This window comes from Leopardus geoffroyi, chromosome D1, assembly GCF_018350155.1.
Source record: "Leopardus geoffroyi isolate Oge1 chromosome D1, O.geoffroyi_Oge1_pat1.0, whole genome shotgun sequence".
In the NCBI taxonomy this organism is placed as follows: domain Eukaryota; kingdom Metazoa; phylum Chordata; class Mammalia; order Carnivora; family Felidae; genus Leopardus; species Leopardus geoffroyi.
Window position 1 is genome coordinate 43,045,171 of NC_059329.1, and position 26,129 is coordinate 43,071,299.

The 26,129-nt window shown below is 36.0% G+C and overlaps 1 protein-coding gene across 1 annotated transcript; it reads left to right on the plus strand.

The window, feature by feature from the left end:
* The first annotated feature begins 4,056 nt into the window (after nt 1–4,056).
* On the plus strand, nt 4,057–25,584 carry CHORDC1 (cysteine and histidine rich domain containing 1). The gene is made up of 11 exons (XM_045483658.1): nt 4,057–4,453; nt 8,065–8,114; nt 11,146–11,202; nt 12,842–12,999; nt 15,027–15,130; nt 15,782–15,840; nt 19,586–19,656; nt 20,606–20,711; nt 22,648–22,767; nt 23,438–23,500; nt 24,187–25,584. Exons 1-11 carry the CDS (start codon nt 4,390–4,392, stop codon nt 24,331–24,333), a joined length of 999 nt encoding a protein of 332 aa, XP_045339614.1. The 5' UTR covers nt 4,057–4,389; the 3' UTR covers nt 24,334–25,584.
* The last annotated feature ends 545 nt before the right edge of the window (nt 25,585–26,129 follow it).

Here is a 26,129-nt window from a genome sequence, read left to right on the forward strand (position 1 = left end):
TAAGACACAGAATCAGGAACATTTATCCACTAGTCCCTATCTAAGAACTGGTCAAGGACTGCACCACTGCATGTTCATTCCTCCCACTTCCAAGTCTGGTATGCATCAAAATGGCTAACAGGCATCTCACATATTGGCGCCAGAGAAGCATGGGACCAGACAAAGAAAGGTATGTGATACAGATGAATGAGATGTCAGGTTACATCACAATGACTGGAGGAAACTGGTGGGCCACAAGAATGTGAGGTGGAGCACAAAATATGTATGAATCTCACCTCCCGTTTTGTTAGGTTATTAAAACTAATAAGGACATGATCTTAGATGTAAATTAAAAAGTAAAAATATAAGTAAATGAGAACTTATAAGAAAATATACTTCACAATTACTTCTGTTGGGATTGCTGCCTACAGTGAAATTCAAATATGGGGTAACATTAGAAAAGTTGTATTCTTCAAATAACTGTGTGCATGCACTCTAGAGTATAAACATCACTGTATGTTTGTTTGCTTGTTTTTATTTTTAGAGAGAGAGAGAGAGCAGGAGCGCTAGGCGGGGGAGTGGAGCAGAGGGAGAGGGAATCTTAAGTAAGCTCCACACTCAGCACAGATCCCGACGCAGGGGTGTGTATCCCATGACCCTGGGATCATGACTTGAGTCGAAATCAAGAGTTGGACCCTCAGGGCACCCAGGTGCACCAGTCACCCAGGTGCCCCATGTATGATTTTTAATATACAAGATAATCATCTCTAGTCTCTCTTATTATTTATTTATATTTCCTCCCTTGCTTTGTAGGGATAAACTTCAATGTAATTCTTACTTGTAATCTTTGTTTTCTTTTTTTAATTGCAATTGTCTAAGGACTTCAAAAGGTGAAGGGTTTTTGGCAACCCAAGTTTTATTAACTATTCAGATAAAGATATTCCATTTATTTTGAAAAAAAAGTAACCAAACTTTGGAAGAATCATTCACAAAATGTGCAATACTGTTGTAGGACATTTATATTGATTTACGGGGCAGTGAAATAAGTTCAGGACATTTCTAAAAGTTTGATTGATGCAGAGAAGGAAAAAGAAAAACATGTACTGCCACAGTGAGGTTTTTCTCTTTCATTTTGTTTTACATTTCATTCCACATAGGCTTCGTCTCTCTCTCTCTCTCTCTCTCTCTCTCACACACACACACACACACACACAAATTTAGTTCAGTATTTCTGGGTAAATTCTGAACTTAGTATGAACTAAGTAATTCTGAACTCTTAGTATGAACTAAGGATTTTATTTCCACTCAAGCACTCCTTCAAGTTTCAAGTCTATAGAAGAAGCTATTTGAAACATGTAAGAGATCGAAATGATTCCTGCCCAGCTCTACTAGAAAATAAGCTTCATCTGACAAGAATGCCAGGAAACCTCAGCTGAGAGACCAGTGAAAATATTTTTAATATATTTGTTATAAATACATTTACATAGATTTGATAAATATATTTATATATTCACACAAATATATTAATAATAAATATATTTAAATAATAAATAATAAAGCTAGGTATCTGGATGGAAGACTCATATGCAAACGCTGCATTTTCCAACGAAGTAGAAAAAACTAACAACTAAAATGGGAGGAGAAGGAAGGAAGAAAGAAGAGTAGTAATCTCATTGACTGCCCTATAGGAAGCAACTAAAAGTCAAAATCAGTCCAATCTGGCAAAGTGAGCAGGAATGCCTAAGAAAAAAGTAAGAGATAATTAAGTACTAGTATACAGGGAACAATTTGAAGAAATACACAAATGTTCCTAAATGCCAAAGTAAAGACAAAATTAAAAAAAAAAATTTGTTGATATCATTTGTTGCAATACCCTATTCAAACTTGTCCTTGTGGGTTTATATATTTTTTAATTCTTACTTTCATTTATTAATATATTTATTCCTTTACCACAGTTTTAGTGGGATCTGAGGAGAAAATGAAGATAAATATACATGTTCAATATTACATGACTAATCAAAATAAGTTCAAAATCACTTTTCAAGCCCTGAGATTGGACTTCCTGCTGTAGATAGATAGCTGGGTCAAGTCTACAATGGAAGCCCAAAGAGATTTCCTGAAAAGATTACTGGCTAGTACATTGTGGAGCTAGGATCTGAATGCTTGTCTGAATCCAAAGCTCTTTTTTTTTTTTTAAGAAGGTTTTTTTATTTTGTTTATTTGAGAGAGAGAGAGAGAGAGAGACCACATGACCTGAGCTGAAATCAAGAGTCAGATGCTCAACGAACTGTGCTACCCAGGCGACCCAAAAGTCTACTCTTAACAATCCTATATATAGCATTGCTTTCATAACACAGGAAAAATCGCAAGATTCTGTGCAACAGTATGTTTCTGTTGGGGGAGGAAATGGGACCTGGATTTAAAGCTATATAAATTATGCAGTGTTACCACCACAAAGTTTCTCCAACAATTTGTGGTAGTCAGCACTGGAGTGTGGGAATGGAGTGGAATGTCCTGTCTCTGTTCTCTTAATAAGAATGATTTAATTTTGTAGCCAAAAGAGGAACATAAACTTTCATGTATATTATGACTCCAATTCTTTGGGGGTTTTTTTGTTGCTGTCTTTTTAATTTGTTTAACATTCATACCAATAATTTATTAGTATGATGCCTGGCAGGGAAGGGACTGGAAATAAATTTATCAGTGAGTTATTTTAGTGATAGAGTATTTATTGCTGGGTGATAGAATTATTGGTTTTGTTCCTGATAGATTTCTGCATTTTTGAATTACCTACTGTATTTATTATTTTCTGTTTATAAAATGTTGTAGCTGAAAAAAGTGAGAGTAAACATTAAAAGTATTTGAAAGAACTTAATAATAATCCTGATAATGTTGCACTGGTAGTAGGACACTCAGACCACGAATTTAACCACAACTAAAACTTTGTAAACGTCTCCCTCTCTCTAATTGTGTAAGATTAATTCCTATGGTCTGTTCCTCCAATCCACGGCTGGTGAAATTGAAAGTTGGTGCCACCTACTGGAAACAATTGGCTATACTTATCTTTAAAATCTTAAGTTTATTTTAAGACTTAAGCCCTTTACCCCAGTACTGCCACGTCCCAAAACTTATCCTGGAGGGAAATCTGGTCATAGTGCCGATTTATTCAACTCCATTTATGATGATTATGAAACAAAAATACTCAGGTTAAACGAAGAATAATACATTGTATATCTCTATGTTGAGATTACTGCAAAAATTTAACACTTCTAGATATAAAAAGAGGAAGGGATCATGCGAAGGTAACAAACCTTTTTTTTTTTTTTTTTTTTTTTTTTTTTACGGTGAGAAAATTTTGAGCCCGAAGTTTTGGGATCACTAGAAACATTGCATAGCTTTTTACTTAACACTGATATTACTATTCTAAGACTGTCAGTATACCTGCTATCAAGTGTTTGCTTTTATTTCTAATACCCCAAGTTTGGGAAATATACAAGTTGGAACTAGTATCTTTAGCTTGTGTCTGTTAGGGTCACGTTTTTTTTTTGTTTTTTTGTTTGTTTGTTTATAATGCACTCGATGAAATCAGCTTCGGGATAGAAGAATTAAGTACGGGCACACTGATCAAATGGAGGCTCACATGAAATAGCAACGATTTTATCCCCTGGGTCTTAGAGCAATAGTGACCATTTCTAGCACTGTATCGGATCAGTACTTTCGGTATTCTGATTTTAGACGCTTTGTATTTTCAAAGTGATTTGACCTCAGTTACCACAATTGCTCCCGATGCCTGCGCTTCTCCAGTGCTCCAGAGACCGGGACAACGGACACACAATCACCCAGGGAGAATGGTCCACCAGTCCTCTCGTCGTTTGCCAAGCTTCCACGTTCTAGGCAGAGGACTCGGAAATACTGCAGGGTTCTGCCCCTACTCTGCAGCAGCTAGGGGGCGAACGTAACAATGCCTTGATTGTACTAATCCCAAAAGCAAGGAGCCTGCGGTGCTGGGGCAAACCCGCTGGGCGGCCGCTTGGCGGCACGACAGAGCCGCAGCCAGAGACGAAATCTGGAGTGAGCACGTCAGCCCCTCGGATGGCATCGCTTTCTACCTTTAGGGTCTCTCCTCCTCAAATATCCGGACGCCAGCTCCCCGCCCCGCCGCCACCCTGTGGAGTCCGACCCACGGCGTCCGGGCAGTTGCCCGGCCTCCCGCCGCTCCCTCCGCCTCCATCTTCTTTGCGCGCCTGCGCGACCGGAAAATTCGCGAAGGTTCCTGAAGCGGAACCGGCCGTTTCCGGAAGCCGGCAGCCGCCCCAGCCGTCAGACCGGTCGTTGCGCCAGTGGGGTTGTAAGCGCATCCTCTTGCTCGTCCCTGTGTTTGAATCCGACCCGTAACGGTGGGGAAAGAAAATGGCCCTGCTGTGCTACAACCGGGGCTGCGGTCAGCGCTTCGACCCCGAGACCAACTCCGACGGTAAGAGGAACGCGCCGCCGGCCTTCCCTCCCGGGTCCACCTCACCCGGGGGGACGCCCTTGGCCCAAGGGCGACCCCGGGGTCCGCCCGCGAGCCGTTGCCGCGCTGCCCCCGTCCGGGTCCCTTCGGGCCGCCCTCTCAGCCCTACTGCCCGTGCGCGGGGCCGCTCGGCAACGGCATCCGACCCTCTCCCTGCAGCCACGCGGACCCACGGACCCACGTTCCCGGCCCCCACGTGTCTCCCGGTGGTCCGCTCGCTCGCGGATTCGCGTGCAATTTAGAACATCTTTATCCCCCCGCCCCCACCCGTGTCTTTGGGGAAGCCAAAGTTAACCCGGTGCTACAGAGCTCGCTTAGCGGTTGGTGTGTGTGTGTGTGTGTGTGTGTGTGTGTGCGTGCCAGAGATGGGTGGGAGGATTGGGTTGTGGGCGAGTTATTTTATTTAGTTCAGCTCGCCGTATTAGTCTATTTTTCCGGAGTTTATTTATGCCAAGTGTTGACATAAAGTGATTGTTCCTAGGTGTACAGTTAAGGATGTAAAGTGAAAGTTAGTGGCTGGACTAGGTGAACAGCCCATGAATTTGAATTTTGAGTGGCGATTGGGATAAAGTGAGTTGGTTTCTTGACTATCGTGGGAAGTGACACCACTTTGTCAAATTGAACTAGCGGTAATTGCATGTTTTCTATACCCCAGATGTTGGTCTGTCATTTATATCATCATCTCATTTAATCTTCAGGACACCCCTGTGAAGTATGTATTATTAGACCTATTTAATAGAGAAGCCGGGTTCAACATGGTAGCAGCATGGTTCCTGCATTATGAAGGGAATTAAAATCGAGGCCTTTGACACTCTTTGCCACCTCTGAGATGTCTGAAGCACTTACTTGGTGCACACGTGAATTGGTGACATACTTTAAAATAAGACTCTTGGCAGGATTCTATGGATAAAGTGGAATCTAGTCTTTCAGTCTTGGTGTAATACTCATGTTACTGTCATGACAATTTCATGATTTTTTTTTTTTTAAAGATGTGTAACGTTTTATTTTTTGAGAGCATGTGAGCGGACAAGGGGCAGACAGAGACTCAGACAAGAATCCAAAGCAGGCTCCAGGCTCTGAGCTGTCAGCATAGAGCTCTGTGCGGGGCTCGAAGCCACGAATGAACGATCATGACTTGAACCTAAGTTGGATGCTCAACCGACTGAGCCACCCAGGAGCCCCAGCGTTTTTATGATATTAATACGTTACTCAAAGAGAAAACTGTGAGATTTCAGTGGATGACAAAATCGAGGAAAAAGAGGTTTTAAAATCAGTTGCTGTTGGCAGCATGCATAAAAAGTAAATTATCTTAGTATCTACACATATTCTACTTTAATATTAAATGAGGAGGAAAGACTGATACTTTGTTGAGTGCGACTATAATGTTCCCAAATAAGTAAATATATTTATGGAATGTTATATACGAGCCTGAAATTAAGGGGGAGATAAAGCCATCTTTTGGAAGTCAGCAGTGTGTGTGTTTGTGTGTGTGTGTGTGTAATGGTATAATGCCTAAAAAGGAGATGGGAGTGGAGGGGAGTGGGAAAATCAGAGTAGACACTCAAGCATTGTGTGGTCACCAGTACTAAATTCATCAGGGAGCGCCAATAAGGTTGCTGAAAATTTAGCTGCTTTAGCAAAATGGGGCTTAGAGACCAAGTAAGTTGCTTGATTTAAGTGGAAAGTTAAGAAAATGGAGATAGGAAGTAGAAGATAAGAGCTAATAGCAAACTGTGGAGTTGATTAGGAGAAAGTTTTATAGAATGGGAGAGGTTTGACCTTCGTATTGACAAAAATAAAAAGCCGCCTAAGCTGGTACAAGGCTTTAGTTTGAAACACAAGCTAACTTAATGTTTAAAGGAGACACAGTGTCTTTCACATATTAAACACTTACTCTGTACAAAACACCACTTCACAGTTTTTTACTTAAGCCATGTATGTAAACTGAACTGGCTGCTAAAGGGCAGAACCAGAATTTGAGCATAGGTCAGACCCAAGACCCAATACTTTCATTTCCTTAACTCTGAACTGCTACTATGTTGTTTTTTACCCATGAAATTTAACTTTGAGCAAAACTGGTAAACCTGGTAAAGGCTAGACAGGCCAATGACCATCTGCTTGTTATTTACATTTGAAAGCAGTGATTTTCAAATTGTGTTCCTACTAGGTGTATGGTTAAGACCTGACTCACACCTGCTACCATTCTGCCCAAACTGACCATTATTATGATTAATGCCTCTTAACGTGTTATATGGTGTGCATTTTATGCCTCCATCTATATGTTTGGTATTTGAAAATACTCTGTTCTCTCTTTGCTTCTGTTCTTAACTTCATATCCCTCTGCTTATTCATTTCTACTTTGAATCTCCTTTTTCAGCCCTTAATTCCACTACTACCCTTAATTAATAAACTATATTGGCTATTACTGTAGGGGTAGGAGGATTTCTGTAAGTACCAGGAATTAATCATTTTAAGGCAACACCAGGAATCAGAGGCTGTGGGCAATTGAAAGCTAAGCAGACAAGGAAAGGTGGGGCAAAGTAGCCTTATAAGAAAATTGCACAGGTGTGGAGCTGACCTGTTTTTTTTCTAAGCTCATGGTTGTGTCTAGTCAGGGAATAATTGTTGATTATTATTATCATCTGACTTTTTAATGTAATACAGTATATTGCCATCTATAGTAAGCCCATTTTCATGAAAGAGTTAGTAGAAATTGATGGTGTAATGGGGAGGGGAGGGAAATACAGAATAACAATCGGTGACAACCCTGAAAATAGACTGTAGAACTTAAAACTTTTTTAAATGAAGTTTGTATCTAGATATTGACACCTGTCTAGGAAAGTTAAATTAGCAATCAGATATTGCTTCAGTTTTTAAAATTTTGAACTTGTCCTTCCAAAATATCTTTTTAGAGAATCTCTTCAGTCTTTATGGATCAGTGCACATAAGCACACTTAAGTTTGATAGCGTTTTTGTAAATAGAATTGGAAGAGGACCGTCAAAATCTTGGAGCTTGAAGTTTTGGTATTAAACAAATTTAACTACAAAGATTAAAGGAATAGAATACAGTTTGTTATAGTTGCACTAGCCTGTATTATTTTTATCTGTAACTATCATACTCTTGAATTAGAATTTTAACTATTACTGTTTAAAAAAAATTTTTTTAACGTTTATTTATTTTTGAGAAACTGAGGGAGACAGAGCATGAGCCAGAGAGGGACAGAAAGAGAGACACACACACACAGAATCTGAAGCAGGCTCCGGGCTCCCGCCTGTCAGCACAAAGCCTGGTGGATCTCAAACCCGGGAACTGTGTGTGTGACCTGAGCTGAAGTTTGATGCTTAACCGACTGAGCCACCCAGGCGCCCTGAACTGTTACTGTTTTCATACAATATTATAGTAAGCACTGTGTGCCATGCATCTAACTTGAGCATTTTGTGAATTTTTAAGGAAAAGCAAAGTATTACCTGCATTTGGAAAAATGATTAAAATGTTAACACCTGAAGAAAATAATGATTTTTCTTCATTGTAAAGTTTTTTTTTTTTCCTTTCTTTCTTTGTTTTTGACCAGATGCTTGCACATACCACCCAGGTGTTCCAGTCTTCCATGATGCCTTAAAGGTAAGAACTTGGTATATTTCAGTGTCTTCATATTTGTATATTAAATTTAGAGGTGTAATACTAACTATTTTCTCATCTTTTTTCCTCAGCTCAGCTTGTGACTTTTTGCTTTCTTAATGACCATTTTGGGGTGCTTTAAGCAAGTCTAAAGGCAGAGACAGTAGGTGGTGGTCTTAAAGTCTTTCCCAAGTATACAATTAGGTTCTTTTCATCCCAGCTCTCATTTTCTATACACTTCATTTCTTCACTTTTCAATTTTGAGGGGAAGTGAAAGCAGTTGTACTGAATCTTAGTTTCTCAGTCTGTTGGGCAGCTGCTGTCTAATAAAGAGCAGCTCGGAATTTGAGGGAAGATTCTTAGGTGCCAGTTGCAGGACAGACAGATATCAACTGTTTTCCACCTGTACTTTCTTGATGTTCTGGAGAATTAGATAATAGAATGTTGTTTGATCAGGTTTTTCTTGGTGGGTTTATTGATTTTTTAAAATCTATGTTAACATGGTACATTTATCTCCATAGATAACGTGTATCTCAAAAGAAAATGTTGCAGTGTGGCTGCCGTGGTTTTAGGTGTTGGTGTACTTTTGTTTTTAGGAACATAAACAGTCTTACGTGTTTAAATATTGTTGATGCCTTTTGAATTTTTTGAAGCTTATTTATTTTGAGGGTAGAGAGAGCGAGCAGAGTGAGAACACAAGTGGGGGAGGGGCAGGCAGAGCATCCCAAGCAGGCTCCGCACTCCCAGTGCAGAGCCGGACGTGGCTCCAGCCCAGGAACCGTGAGATCATGACCTGAGCCTAAGTCAAGACTCCCACGCTTGACTGACTGAGCCACCCACGCGCCTGAATTTCTAATTATACCTTCCAGGGAGTAGGTGGACACTTTTGGTATTTAACTGTTAGATAGCCGAGTGTAAATAAACATGTAGCAAGTTTATGTCACTCTGGTTAGTTCTAAGAGAGGAAAACAGAATAGGGCAAGTTGAGACCTGAGTCTTCCTTCTTACGTCTTTTTGGCCTCTTTGAAAACTCTTGGGGGATGGAAACTGTGCTTCTGTGGAAATACTTTTGCAGAGGAGTGGGGGTATTTTATGTTTACTGGACTGCCGTTTATTCTGTGTTACTTTTTCTTAGTGTATGTTTTTCTCTTTCTTCTGCTATATTTTTCTATGTCCTAACCATAGACCTACTTCACTTTTGTTTTGGGCTTCCTATTTTCTCTCAATTAGTTCATTCGTTTGTGTCCTTAAATGTCATCTTTGTGCCAATGGCTTCTACAAAATATTTCCATTTATGTGTGTCATTTGCTCCTGCAAACCAGTTTTTAAAGTGAACTCTTATTCCAGAAATAGCCTCTCAACTTTGCTGTTCTTTTTTTTTTTTTTTTTTACTACCCAGCTGTTAATCTCCCTGTTGAATTAATCTTAATGATCTCACTTTGAAGTAATTTTGTTTCTCTCCTTCTCAATCCTACTGTTCATAAGAGCTCTATAAACATTTCTTGAAGACCTGAAATCCAAAGACTATTGGATTTCACAGCACAAATACATAAGCCAGTGTAATGCCTACTGTTGCCGGTTTATTGGCAAATAAGAAGTTAGAAAGAACATTTTAATATTCAAATTAGAAGTGGCATAGACAAAGAAAAGAGACAATTTCTCTTAAGAAACAACCTTATACTTAAATTTATCCTTCATTTTTTTTTTACTGGGGACTGTGATAGATCCAAGATTGATATTTGGGAACAGCTTGTCTATTTCATGTATGTATCCTGGTCTCCCCAGAATATCTGCTGTAAGTCTTTGTGCAAGACAATAAAGCTTTTTCTCGTGTAGAATGACTTTTCTGAAGACTGTATTATCAATAGTAATTAAATTCTGTATTTCAGCATTATAGTAGGTTTTCATCTATATTTCAATTCAGAGTAAAAGATAATTTCAAAATAAAGGAAAATTTGAATTATAGCATATTTAACATTTTCTTTAAAATAATTTTGGGGGTGCCCGGGTGGCTCAGTCAGTTAAGCATCCATCCCTTGATTTTGGCTCTGGTCAAGATCTGTTTGTGGGATCGAGGCCCATGCGTTCAGAGCCTGCAGCACAGAAGCTACTTGGGATATTCTGTGTCTGTCTGTCTCCTCCTCTGCCCCTCCTCTGCTCGCACATGTGTGCTCACTCTCTTTCTCTCAAATAAATAAACTTTAAAAAAAAAAAAAAAAATCTCGTAAGTGCATAGTGTGGAAAAAATCACTACCAAATTCTTCATACATTATCTTGAGAAAAGCAGTGAGGCCCAAATGGGTATGTGCAAATCCTAGCCCTTAGTATAATTTGAAACATCCCACGTTTTGAAACTGCTGCATTTTTATTTTCTTATTCTCTGTACTACTTTGGAATTACGGATGACAGCTTAAAGCCATTTTTTGGTAAGCCACTTAGTATTTTGTTTAGAAATCACACACGGCATTAGAATTTCTGTGTATTTATGCTTGTCACTGAAAAGATCATTTAACCTTCAAAGACCTAACAATTCTTAGGCTGCTATGCTAATCAATCTATGGTGTTCTGAAAATAGACTGATTATTGTTGGGAAACAGCTAGTGAGTTCTTTAGAAGCTGAATTGTGATAATCATCTCTATCTAACTTACCAGATTTTTAAAGTAAAGCACCTCACTCTCCAGATCCTTTAAAATATATGATGTTTTTAGAAATTATAAAGTGTTTCTGTTCTAAAATTCAGTTACTAGTCTTGAAACCAGAAGCAGTTTTTGTTTCCCTACTTTAAGGTGTTTCCTTTTGTGATCATTCAAAACACAAATCACCTCTAACATTGGTTAATTAGGGTTTTTTTTTAATCAAAGACTAAAAATCATTTCACTTGATTAGATGAATCATTTATAACACTTTACAACTGTGAAATCTATCTATGTGCCAGTCACTGTGAGATTCAAGGAGATAAGTGCAAGTAGACCCTTTTAGTGGGTTGTGGTTCTGTGCAAATTCAATTTTAAGTTTTTTTCTCATGTTTCATAGGGTTGGTCTTGCTGTAAGAGAAGAACAACTGATTTTTCTGATTTTTTAAGCATTGCAGTAAGTATTCACTTTTTTCCTAGATTATCTCCTGAGAACGTACATACAATGTGAAGCTCCACATTGAGGAGTCTGATTTTTGGACACCTATTAAGTAGTCTGTTAACTTGCAGATAGAATCTTTCTTTTAAAGTGGAACTCACCTCCCTTGATAGCCTTTAAAATAAGGAATTCGTCTGTTTCAGAAATAAAAGTTTCAAGATACTAATTACCCACATGTCAATTTAGGTTTGTCCTTGGTGTTAGTGGTCTTTAAAGTATGTTAATAAAGAAGTGGTAGGTAACAATTTAAGGCATTTTTAGTGAGGAACAATATATTATTATCAAATCTAACATGCACCAAGATGTGCCATTTATTTTGTATGCCCTTAAGAAAGAAAACAAAAGCTGTTAATGAAATGACATGCCATTGAAGTTCTGTATGATTTTTAAGGATGTTACAATGCATGTATGACTCCATGGAATGTGAAAAAGGTCACTAGCATTTGTTGACAATTTACCACATGCCAGATTTGACAAATACTCTATTGTTTTACTTAATCCTCTCAAAAAATATCTTAAGTGCCATAATCTCCATTTTACTAGTGAGGAAACTGAGGTTTAAAAAGATTAACTTGCTCAAGGTCGCATGGGTGGTAAGTAGAAAAACAAGTTTATGCTATGGATATACTATAAATAGATAATCACGAAGCATCATTCAAAGGCTTCTTTTAAAATGCATTCAGATGTACATTAACAACTCAGGCAACAATAGATGTTGGTGAGGATGTGGAGAAAGAGGATTGCTTTCGCATTTTTGGTGGGAATGCAAGCTGGTGCAGCCACTCTGGAAAACAGTATGGAGGTTCCTCAAAAAATTAAAAATAGAACTACCCTACGACCCAGCAATTGCACTACTAGGCATTTATCCACGAGATACAGGTGTGCTGTTTCAAAGGGACATATGCACCCCCATGTTTATAGCAGTACTATCATCAATGGCCAAAGTCTGGAAAGAGCCCAAATGTCCATCGACGGATGAATGGATAAAGATGATGTGGTATATATATACAATGGAGTATTACTCAGCAATCAAAGAGAATGAAATCTTGCCATTTGCAACTACATGGATGGAACTGGAGGGTATTATGCTAAGTGAAATTAGAGAAAGACAAAAATCATATGACTTCACTCATATGGGGACTTTAAGAGATGAAACAGATGAACATACGGGAAGGGAAACAAAAATAATATAAAAACAGGGAGGAGGACAAAAGAGAAGAGAGTCCTAAATATGGAGAACAAACTGAGGGTTACGGGAGGGGTAGTGAGAGGGGGGGATGGGCTAAATGGATAAGGGGCACTAAGGAATCTACTCCTGAAATCATTGTTGCATTTTATGCTAACTTATTTGGATGTAAATTAAAAAAAAATAAATAAAACAATTAAAAAATAAAATAAAAAAATAAAACAAGTTAGTAAAAGATGCATTCAGATGTAATAATTGCAAATTTGGAGTTCTAGTTTTAGTTTCTTAAAATAAGTCTGTGTAATGAAAGTGGAGAAAGCATACAAGAGATTTTGTTAATAAAGAATTGAAAACTAATTTGTCAGGGCATATGAAACCCATGATAAGCTAACTCTCATCTGTCACTAACAGGGCTGTACGAAAGGTAGGCATAATAGTGAGAAACCACCTGAGCCAGTCAAACCTGAAGTCAAGACTACTGAGAAGAAAGAACTTTCTGAATTGAAGCCTAAGTTTCAGGAGCACATCATTCAAGCCCCTAAACCAGTAGAAGCAATAAAAAGGCCAAGGTAAACTTTATACAGTTGTAATTTTTGTCACAATTAAATAATAGCATTTGATCCTGGTATTTTATGATTTTATATAATATCATTTATAGCTCTTATGTAGATCACTTTGATGTTCCCTTAAGTATACTTTTCATTTTTTTTCCCCTTTACCTTGAGGACATGTACACAGTAAATTTCCATCGCATATGTGTTCACTCTGTTGTCATAATTTTGTCCAGAGCAGAAGAGCCACACATCTTTCTTGTGACTTAGCATGGCTTTTTCACTGTAGTATGGAGAAATTGTTGTATAAAGAACAATTTGTAGTATAAAAGATACATAAAAGTATAAAGAACAAATCGTAGTATAAAGAAATTGTTGTCTGGGAATCGGTTTGGGTTGAAAAAGAACCTAGAGGCCTTCCTATCCATTCTTGTGCTGTTTTCTTGAAGAGCCTCTAGGACATTCTTGACAGAAGGATATTTAGTTTCCTTTCAAATAATTCTAGTGAAGAGGAATTTACTTTTATTATTGTAAAGCATTCCATTTTGTTACTAAGTGTGTATTCTTTCTTAATATTGAGCCAAATCCTGTCTCTTTAATTTGTCCATGCTTTGTCACTTAGAGCAAGCCTAGTCACTCCTATTTTCAGATGCCTGAAAACTGATAATGTTATTACTTACAAACTTTTTATTTAATTGATTTAGATGCAGATCTGTTAAACTACTTTTAAAATACCTCTTGCTCATTTTGCAGTAGATTACACGAGTCCTTCGTAGTCACCTCATCAGCTAAACTCTGTTGGACACGCTCATACACGTGTGTTGGCTAACGCTGTTACAGCAGGCCTTCTTAATGTTGCACTTGAGTGTTGTTTTAGAACCAAAATATGAGACTCAAAAAACAGATGATTCTGTGGCCTCAAATATGGCTCCAGTTGATATTTTTATTCACACCATGGATTTAATGTTTTTCATAATTTTTTTTTCCTGATCTTACATTTAATTTAGGTAAATTTATTTAGAAATTTATAGCATATTGAATAATACTGGACCAAGATAAGAAGACTGAGAGACTTTGTGACAATTATTCATTTAACCAAACTACTTAGAATTATTATTATTCCATCTTCACCTTATTCATAATCATGAGAGGGTTTATCAAATGCCTGGCTGACTGATTTGCCAGTTAAAAAAATTATGAGAAAAAGACAATTTTGGCATGACTCATTCTTAAGTATCACAGTAGTGTCTGCTGTAATTGACAGTATGAGTTAATATTTTCTATAAATAATGGACTACTAATTTACTTAAGAGAAATTAAGTATTTGGTGATATTGTAGAAATTATGAGAATACAGGATTTTACATACTTTGGTAATACTTCTACATCTTATAATACTTGTTTTCAATAAGGATGTGGAATGCATAACCTAGCATTTCTATTTTTGTTGTTTTTGTAAATATTCTTAATGCTTATTGAATGGCCTTAAATTGTACATACAACACTTAATCGTTATGAAGGGGCACTGTATTGATTTTTAATCCTACTAGAATTGTCTTGTGATAGAATTGTATATGAACATATAGAGGTATATACCAGTGTCCACAGTAAGTGCATTGTCTCCACTGGTAGGAATATGGATTCACTTAGTACATATTTATTGCCTGTTAGGCTTATGCCCAACATTTTGCTTAGGTGTGGAATGTAAAAGTACTTCATGATCCCTTCTTGGCAAACTTGGAATCCTAGTCTTTATTTCCTTCCCATTATGGATACTGATTAATAATTTACTGTGTTGGCAATAGCATGATTATTTGAGACTTAATATTTTAATATCAACTTTCCCTTTAAAATTTAGAAGTGTAGGTACACTATGGCAGTTATTTGTAAAATAGTATTTAATGTGAAAACCCTGATTCATGAGGCATTTGGCTTCTTTATAAATAGGCTCTTAGTGTATTTATTTTTAGTAAAAAAAAACAAAACAAAACAAAAAATAATGTTTTGGTACATCACTAATGGTAATAAAGTTTAAAAATTCTCCAGCCCAGATGAACCAATGACAAACTTGGAATTAAAAATATCTGCCTCCCTAAAACAAGCACTTGATAAACTTAAACTGTCATCAGGGAATGAAGAAAATAAAAAAGGTAAGATTTTATTTTATAATTTTTTTTTCTGTACAATTAACCAGTTATCTAGAAGATAAAAGAGACAGTGTAGTTCACTGAATATAAATATGAAAGAAAAGGTAACATATTGTAAAGAATTTATTTTGCTTTCTAAATACCAGTAATACCTCAGAATGAACTGGTTTATTCCATAATGTCTGTATTAAAATGAAAAATTTAATTAAAAATTTGTTTCTTCCATGATTCATCACTTTTTTAACAGTTAAACTTATTTTATAATTGTACATGTTTCATTGGGCATGATATAAAATATATTCAATTTTTTCTGACCTACACTCCATACCACGGGGAAAGTAGTACCTTTTTCATGATTTCCCTTTCACAAGGTCAAGATGTTGGATGTTGTATTGAGGTATAGGATAGAAGCATGTCGTGTATTATTTGGGGACATAGGCAAAACGTAATCACAATAGTTGATTTCTTCTTAGTTTTTTAAATATAATTACCTGAAAGGTCACCTAGAAAATAACTTAAAATTGTCTTAAAATAAGTGTTTTTTAAATTTAGATTATTTTTTCAAATACTTATTTTATGAAAGAGGTTACTTAAGAATAACGCCAAAGTATCTATCTTAATGTTTCTAATTTGATTTTCTTTTCTTTGTTTTAGAAGAGGACAGTGATGAAATTAAGATTGGGACCTCATGTAAAAATGGAGGGTGTTCAAAGGTATATATTGTAAAATTTGTGTTGGGTCATGAAAGAAAAATCTTAATTTTCAAAGAAGTGCAGTTTACTGATTGAACAAACTTTTGGGTGCCTGTTATGTGTTGGTCAGTGTGCTTGGGCTAGGGCTGTGAACACGGATAAGAGACTCTGTCTCTGACAAACACCATATCTAATAGACTCATGGGAATAAGTCATTCTGATGCAGTCAGCATTTACTGAGCACAGTAAATGTGTGCCAGACATTGTTTTAGGGGCTAGAAATACAGTATTAAGTGAAGCAAAAATTTCTCCTGTTGTGGAGGTTATACTGTAATTTAGGGAGAAGGGTAACATGTAGGTAATTAAATACGAATTTAGATAGATAGGAAGAAAATACGGTGGACAAGGCAAGTAAAGGTATTAAATAAGGCTATTAGGAAAATCCTTTTGGAAGTGACACTAAATCAGAAATCTAATGTAGCAGGTGAGTTATATAAACCTTGAAATTGATATGGGAGCAGTATGTGTAGAGCTTTTAAAGCTTGGCTATTCAAGGAATTATGAGAAAGGTCAGTGGGACTTGGTCAGCGGTGTGAAAGGTAGGAGTAAGCGAGGTAGGCAAGATTATGGCAGTTTTTTTTAGGGCATAATGATGGGTTTGGGCTTTTTTCTTCTTTTCTTTTTAAGCATACTGGGAAGCCATTGTCTATTTTAAGGAGGAACTTTAAAAAGATCTCTGACTGATACGTGGCAAATATATTGGCGTAATAGGGGAATTGGCAGAATGAAAACCAGCTAGGATGCATTTATAGAAGACCAGGCAGTGGGAGTGGAGAGTATTTTTTAGAAGTAGTTAAATGTGGGATGTACTCCAACATCCCAGTGAGAATTTTCCCCACCCCTCTATGTAAAATTATGTGCCCTCCAGCATCTCCACTCTCACTGCCCTTTTGTCTTCCAGGGCACTAATGACCTTATAACATGCTACTTTTTTTGCATATGTATTTTACTTCTGATCTATCCCAGCTGACTTTTCCTTCCCTTCTCCTCTCATGTAAGGTTTATGAGAAAAGAATTTTGTTGTTCTTTGCTGTATCTTGAATGCTTAGAGCAGTGCCTGCCTGGCTCATGACAAATCACGCAGAATGAATACTATTTCAAAGTATTAGCAGGAATTGCTAATGAACTTTAAGTGAGGGGGCCTCGAGCTCCAGCAGCTAGGTGACTGGTGACACCATTAACCAAGAAGGAGAAAACATGATTAGGGGAGCAGGTTTGTAATTTTCCCTCATGTTAAGTTGGAGTTCACCTTGCTTATTTAGGGATGGAAATGGAAATGTATTGACATACATGTAGGGTAGAAGTAGTAGATAAAAAAGAGTGAGTACTGGGGTGGGGGAGAGACAGTGGAAGTGGTAGGATAACTGCAGTAAGATGAGAGAGAAAACATCTCAGTTGAATTTTGAAGAATGAGTGCCAGTCCTGTAAATGGACAAAAGGGAAAGTGTGTCTCAAGCAGAGGTGATAGCAGTTTCAGGAAACAGTTGATAATCATGGTACAAAATTTGTTGGTGTGTTGAGGTTAGAAGAGAGAGAGAGAGGCCAGAACTTTAAGGGCATTTACAGTTTTACCATGCCCACAAGTGAGATCTTACTGTAGGTTACAGAGGCCGTTAACGAAACTTTCGATCTTTTTCACTGAAAAAATAAAATAACATTAAAAAGTAAGTAAGTTCATAGCTTGAGGGATTTTCACAAAACCGAGCCCCTCAGTATATCTTTTCCCAGCTATTATTTTCTCCCAAAAGTAACCACATTTTTCTATCAGTATAGTTTTGCCTATTTTTGAGCTTAATGTGAATAGAATTACAGACGAGGTGCTCTTGTGCCTGTCTTCCTTTGCTTCATGAAATGTATGTTAGACTTCTCTTTGTTGGCATATAGCTGTGGCTTGTTCATTTTCATTGTTTTAAAATACGCTGTCGTGTGAATGTGCCATTCAGCTTACCCTTTCTTTTGTCCTTTACATTTTTTGACTAATGCTACTATGAACATTTTTGTGCCTGACTTTGGAACACGTGTGTACATTTCTATTAGGTATATGACTAGAAAAGGAATTCCCTGATCATAGGGTATGTATATGTTCAGTTTTGACAGATATTTCCTCATAGTTTTCCAAGATAGTTGTATTTCCACACCTGCCGCAGTATATGAAGCTGATTGCATTTGTTCTACATCTTAGGAATGCTTTGTAATATCAGTCTTGTATTTTAGCCATTCTGGTTAGTGTGTAGTGTTCCCATTGTGATTTTAATTTGCACTTTCCCGATAATGACGTTGAGTTCCTTTTTGTTTGTTAATTGGTCACTTGGATATCCTCTTTTGTGAAATGTCTGAAATCTTATACCTATTTTTCTTTCTGTTGGTTGGCTTCGTCTTACTGATGTTAGGAATTCTTTTTTATTTTTCATTCAGAAGTACTTTGTTGGAGAGGGACACTATACATTTTCATGATCTTAATAACGGCTTTTGATAAAAAATCTTTTTAATTTTAATGAAATGCAATTTGTCCATTATTTTTGACTAGCACTTTTTGTGTTGCTTTTAAGAAATCTACTTACTTTAAAGCTGTGAATATTTCCTCATATGTAGAGGCGCATTTAAATGTACAAACCACCTGGAACTGATAACTGTGCAAGGTATGAGGTAGATGACTGCAGATAAGAGAGTGATTCATGTTTTAATTAGATAGTAAATGAATTAGAACCTGTTAGTGTAGTCTCATTGTCTAAGATCTGGTAGTGATCATGAGGAAGGTTAGCAAATTAAACTGATAGGTATTTTCAAGCTAAATTGATAGGATTTTGTGATAGAAAACATGGATGGAAGGAGAGGTTTGTTTTTTTTTTTTTTTTTTTGCTGCTTTGGGAGACTGAATGGATATGGTGCCATGAAATAAGGTGGGAAGAAGAGTAGGAGTTGGGAGTAGCGGGGAGGAAAAGAAGGGGCAATAGTGGTAAGTTCAGAATCTAACATACTGTTTTATGTGCTTATGGAATATCTTTAGGAGATGTGCATTTTGTCAACCCAGTGCTTTGGATTTACAAAAAGTAAATATACAGAATTTTATTTTCTGTACTTGTAGGTAGTTGCTATAAATACCAACGTAGAAAATATACTACTGGCTGCATCTGTGTTTTATTAACATAACTTTTTGTGAATTCATCTGTAGGGCCTTCACCTACAGCAGCAGTGGGGCCCGGATCTTCCAGACAAACCCTGGATATATTTATAGGTCTGCAGCTCATTTTACCCTTCCTAGGGATAAGAAATCAGCAAAACTCCTAGACCTTCCAGAATTGCTTATTAAGTCGTAATGTCCACACAGAGTTTCCTATACACATAAATCATGCCTTAACTATATTTCTGTTGGGAATACTAATTCCTTGGTTTCAGTATTGTTCTATAAACTTAAATACCTGAATATGCTTGAATGTGACCTCATACCTGAAAGTCTGAGAGCATCTTAATGTATCCCATTGCCTACTTTTTATTTGCCTTTTTCACAGGGAACTAAAACTTAACTATAGCCAAAAAGGAATTATTTTCCATTATTGGAATGGCCTGGGGTGAATTTATGAATGTTCTAGGTAATTGTTATTTCTTGAGCATTTTCATAGTTCTTAGAGGTCACCAGTACTACAAATGTTGATGAAACATAACGTTGAGATACGAAGCTAATTTCTTCTTCTTTTTTCTCTTTTAGACATACCAAGGTCTGCAGAGTCTAGATGAAGTCTGTGTATATCATTCTGGAGTACCTATTTTTCATGAAGGGTAACTTAATACATGACTAATTAAAACTTTATGGTAGAGGTTAGAAAAGTTAATATGCCTGTAAGCATTATTTGCCGTGCAGCATTATCAGGTTTTTTATTTACATTGTCAACATCTTTAGAGTCACCTAGAATGTGGATTTTGTCTTTTTACACATAAGAAAACTGAAACAATATTACAGTAAGTGGCCATTATGATCCAAACATCATGTTATTCCTCATTTCCTTACTTTTCAGTGGGATACTCTATTTGGGCTGAATAGTGTTTAGTTTGAAGAACTGTTCTGTGCACTACAGGACTCTGAGAATTTTGGCTCTGTGCCACAAAGACACCGGCATTGTGGCATCCAAGAAACCTCACACTTTCCATAGCCCTCAATTGAGATCTAGCTCCCCTTCTGTATTATGCTGAAGTTTATAGACATGCAGTACTGTGTTAAAGTCTTCCACTCTTTTTCCATATTCTGCAAGACTCAAACCCAAAGCTTTACTGTAATTTTTATCTTCCTAGTCTCAAGTAAATAATAGTGGGTATCACCTACTTTAGGACTGACCATCACAGGTTGTGTAAATGTTAGTTTTTAGTTTGTTTGCATATTTTCACTTTCCTGGTTTATTAAAATGGGATTTAAAATCTTTGGTTATACCACTTTCTGGTAGCTCCATGAGGAAACTGGAATGTGAACAATTAGTGAAAAGCAGGTTTGGAATTTTCTGGTGCTTTTAAGCATCTTTAGTCAGGAGCTCCAAAATTGCTACAATAAATGGCATTCTGGTTTTAAAATGATTAGTCTTCTGATAGTTTTAACTGTTTAGTACCTTAAACACTTTGTTAGAATACTAAACTTGCACATTTACTTATCTTTTAAATTCACACTGTCACTGTACTACTTCTAGACTTAAGTAGCTGTAAGATTTTATTTCTGAAGTTTTTCTATGGTAATTTAAAGGATGAAATACTGGAGCTGTTGTAGAAGAAAAACTTCAGATTTCAATACATTCTTAGCCCAGGAGGGCTGTACAACAGGGAAACACGTGTGGACTAAGAAGGATGCTGTAAGTAGCCTTTTCAAAATAACACATTGGGGTGTATTCATCTGAGTCATTTTAAAAAGGTTAAAAATTATTCTGTCTTCAGATGTAAAAGAAAGTTTTTCTGTCTCATACAGTAAAGATTTCATATTCCTGAAAATTAAAGTTAATCTGAGTCAAGCGCCCAGAGCACCGCCCTTTGATCAAAGTAGCCATTATGTACAATGACACAAGCGTGCCAGTTTTTGTGAAATTTTAAAGCCTGCCAAAATTGAAGAATGTGTTTCTGTAATTCCATAGCCTGCTCCCACTTTTTGCTTTTCAAAAATCACTTTTGAGTTCATTTGAGTTACTGATCACTTAGACTTCTGATTCCCTTTTGGCCACTTTAAACTTCATTCAGCTATTTACAATGCAAAAACACTCCATCTAGTGGCCAAAGAGGAGGATGGCAAACTTGTTGGAATTGTCTTGAATGCCTCTGCTTGCTACAAGGTAATTTATCACAACAACAAAAAAAGCATTAGTTCCTACTTCCCTAGATAGCTTTATTAAAAGATTTAGGTTGTGCAAATTAAGTGTCTAAATCCCATTCTAAATCCCATTAAATTATAAGCAAGCAAACAATTTATTGCTCAGTAAGTATGTGTTGGCTGCTATAATGTATTTTATAATGTATTAAATTAGTTTTATATGTTGTATTGGCACTAACAACCCCACTAACACAATCAGCCTTTTCATTATATGTGTCCTTTAACTTACAAAAAAATTGTAAATTTTCAGAATGTTTTAGGGATTTATTCATTCTCCATTTGAATATTCTGTAGTTTCTGATTTTTTTTTTTTTTTTTTTGTAGTTTCTGATTTTTAATAACATATGCTTTGGAAGTGTAAATATATCCTTCAGGTTATAATGATTCGTCTGCCACAAAACTTCCAGGGATATTTTATTAGCAGAAAGACTTAAGTAAAGTCTCTCTGTACTTTCCCCAAGGACCTAAATTTTAAAAGTTTTAGCTTGAAAACATAGAATGTTTTCTGTTATACGTAGAAGTTTTCATAATATAACCCTTGATGAAATAATGTTTTTGTTATTTTTTCATGCACACAGTTATCAAGTATTAAGTTGGTATAAGCTGTAGCTTAGGGCACAAAATGTAAAGTGCTATAAGTACTTTAAATTCAGTTAGCATAATTGTACCAAAATGTAAATACTACTTTTTCAACAGTAGTGTCTCACGGTTTCCTGCATTATGTGGCTATGCTGCTCTCATTTATCAAACAAATTACAATTTGTCTCTTTTTAAAATAGTCATTGATAAAGCACAGAGTTCTACTGGTAGGTAATAGTTACTTCCATAATAATAACCATAACATTACTTTCACAAATCCCCACTTTTTTCTGCATGTTATTATGGGAGGAAAATAATTATTTGAAACAAGTAGCGGATAGTTGTAAATAGTCAATTAGTTCCACTTGTAGAAATTGGAAATTTCAATTTGTAGTCAGATTCCAATTTATAGAAAATAAATGGAAGGCTTTTATGCATGAGGTTAAGATGTCTGGATTATTTCATTAAGCAAATGGTTTATTTTAGTCATTGGAGAACGTTTTTATGACTGCTTAGTGGATTTCAGAAATGTTAAACTTGGATAAAGTTTAGTAGGAATTCTTAAGTTGTCTTTTTCAATGTATGTTAATGCTATGGTTCCAAAAGAAAGAAAAAAAAAAAGGGAAGAATAAGCATGTTCTCCAGCCGTAAAGCTATAAAGATTCTTTGTATTGTGATAGATTTTATTGTTTAAGCTTTTGGGTGAGAACTTTAGAAGTTGCTTGCCCTTAAAAACACTAAGGGCTCAGTTGCACATAGTTATTTTTTCTCAGTTGTTTGGTCATATTACTCATTTTTAGAGGTCATGTGGCACATAATAAATTCATAAGGTTTTTCTTATATTACAGGGGAAAAAAGTCGTTCCATGTAGACATGACTGGCATCAGACTGGAGGTGAAGTCACCATTTCAGTATATGCTAAAAATTCACTCCCAGAACTTAGCCAAGTAGTAGCAAATAGTACATTGGTAAGTATACGAAATAATTTTGAGTAAAAATTGTCTCATATATTACTCTTTATTTTCATGTATTATCAAATCCATTATATATATTGTTGATTTTAAAACTTTTTAAATCTTTTCCATTTGAAGAAATAGTTTGAAATTACTGTCAGAAACTATTTTAAATGAAAATTTCTGCGTAATAGAATTAGTTCTGAAACACTCTGAAAGTACTGTAGTACTTCAAGATTTATCAAATAATATAGTACCTAGTTTTTAATATGAAACTTTAAGTTAATTTTTCTTTTCTGTGAATGGTTTCCTCAAATTAAAGAAAAAAATAACAATATTGGCAGTTTCTTAAATACCTTAACTGATTTATATCAAGGGGCACCTGGGTGGCTCAGTCGGTTAAGCATCCGACTTCGGCTCAGGTCATGATCTTGCGGTTTGTGAGTTTGATCCCCATGTCAGGCTCCATGCTAACAGCTCAGAGCCTGGAGCCTGCTTCAGATTCTGTGTCTCCCCCCTCTGCCCCTTCCATGTTCATGCTCTGTCTCTATCTTCAATAATAAATAAACATTAAAAAAAATTTTTTTAAGTGATTTATATCAGCATGTTACTTTTATAATCATTGCTTTAAATCCTATTCCTTCAACTTGGATTTGATCAGTTATTTAACTTTATTATTTTTCAGTTAAATGTGCATATTGTATTTGAAGGAGAGAAAGAATTTCATCAAAATGTGAAATTATGGGGTGTAAGTATTAATGAATCCAGATTTTTTTTTTAATACTCTAAAATACCCATTGGTGCAGTAAAAAGGCAGTACTTTGGAAATCGTTGGTGTAAAGTAGGTGTATAACTTACCATTCATTCTTACTAAAAAGTTTAAGTATATAAATGCCCTTAGAAGCTTGGAGTTTTGATTGTTAACATAGACAGGACCACTGCTTTCCTCTAAGACTTAAAAAGAACACATCCGGTAAAGAAGATATGGTATATATACATATATATACAATGGAGTATTACTGGGCAATCAAAAGGAATGAAATCTTGCCATTTGCAGCTACGTGTATGGAACTAAAAGGTATTATGCTAAGCGAAATTAGAGAAAGACAAATATCATATGACTTCACTCATATGAGGACTTTAAGATACAAAACAGATGAACATAAGGGGACGGAAGCAAAAATAATATAAAAGCAAGGAAGGGGACAAAACATATGAGAGTCTTAAATACGAGAGAACAAACAGAGTTACTGGAGGGGTTGCGGGGGAGAGGGGGATGGGCTAAATGGGTAAGGGGCACTAAGGAATCTACTCCTGAAATCATTGTTGCACTATATGCTAACTAACTTGGATGTAAATTTAAAAAAATAAATTAAAAAAAAAAAACAAAACAAAACATCCAGGCTTACCATAGCTGTCTCTGCTCTGTCGCAGGTGATTGATGTAACACGAAGTTATGTAACTATGACTGCAACAAAGATTGAGATCACCATGAGAAAAGCTGAGCCTATGCAGTGGGCAAGCCTTGAACTGCCTGCAACCAAAAAGCAGGAAGAACAAAAAGAAGATTCAGCAGAATGAGTTGACGGGGGAAAACATGATTGCCTATTTCAGAATTCTTAGTATGTGGTAAAATGTTGGCTTGCTGCTGTAATCTTTGTTGTTGCTGTCGTTGTCGTCATTGTTGTTGAGTCTGGCATTTCAGGGTCAACGGTAGGTTCTTAAAAGCCAAAGTCAGGTTATCATTTTGTGCCTCCCATCTTTTTGAGTTACCTAAGGTTGATTATTCGTTTCTCCTCACTTGATAGAACTGTAGTTGTGTCCTGTACTTGAAAAGCTAGAAAACAGCAGTTTTAGTATTTCTTGGTATGATATTATGTTTAGCAGACAAGTGTAAAGGAACATTTGTTTGGTTCACATCTGTTCCTATTATCCCATAATTAGTAAAGCCAGGATGGAATATCCGATTTTTAATTAGTTTTTTCCATGAGTTTGTGTTCCTATAATACTTGAAAATCTTTAAGGAAGACATGAAGCTCTGCATTGCCTTCTCGGGAACGTTAGTTGCTTTAGAAGGATTAATTCTGAGGTAGTGTAGTTTTACTAGTTAAAGAGGACATATATACATTGATTAACAAATTGGAATTTGTTTGCAACTAATTAAAACATCATATCAGTACCTTTATTACTTGCCAAGCGCTATGATATAAATGTATCAGAAACATTATAAATAAGAGTAGAGAGGTACCAATTTGGTTAAAATTTGCTGTTAAGACCAAGCAATAATGTTAACCATCTCTTTTCTGATTTTTTTATAAGGTCTTTGTATGGTGTTATGACTAAATTGTACTTGATTTGTAGCCTACACCCTCTTAAAATCTTTAATTAGTTACATGTAAAGAGAAATATATCTATAATTTTCCACCTCTGATGGAAAACTGTATCTATAAAACTGTAGACTTAAAGGCTTATGGAAATACATTAGAGTATCAAAAAACTAAATATTTAAGCTTTGCTTTATGAGAAATACCTATTACATGTTAACTAAAGTAGCTTAATTCTTTTGGAGTTTTTTTAGGCTTTCATAAACAGCTTGACAATTCTAGGTGATACGATGTTGATTATATATTATACTTCATTAGATACAGGTATCACAGACTTAGATTGTTTATTCCAATTGAACCCATTAAAGGATAATTTACTTTTTGAGGCAGTGCAGAGTTCACCAAGAAAACTAAAATTAAGAAATGTTATGAAGGCCAGAACTTTGGCACAGTTTAAGCATTTTGGGTGTGAATTATGCTTATGTAGATTAAAATGATTATTTCCCAATCCCCTCGAGTCTTTTTCCTTTGTTCTTACAAAGAAAAATTTACAAAAGTACCGTTTTTGAAGTATAGGTTAATAGAGGGTTAGGATATCTTACTCCACTACCCTTAGCAAATAACGACTGAAGGTGGTTATGTAATTACTGAATGATTTAGCACTGTTACAAATAAAGACGAAAAATCTGGCAACCAGGCTTTCATGACACATGGTATTAATGAAATACCATGGCCAGAAATTTTTGGCAGTACAGTTGGGACAAAAATAGAGCATATACAACTTGGGGTTGTAAATATTTAATTTTTTTAAAATTATCTTTCATAATTTAGGAACTTGGGTTTATTTGAAGACATGAAATCTTATTTATTAAAGGGAAAGGTTGATACTTGATTTGACTTGAGATAATGATTAATATACCTTTGTTAATGTTTTCTTCTTGAGGCTATTTTTCCCTAAACGATATCTTAATATGTTACATGCAATTGAGCTATTATTCAAAGCAAGTGGATTAGTCACCCAAGAGTTAGTTACAGAGTCCTGACACTGTGTGT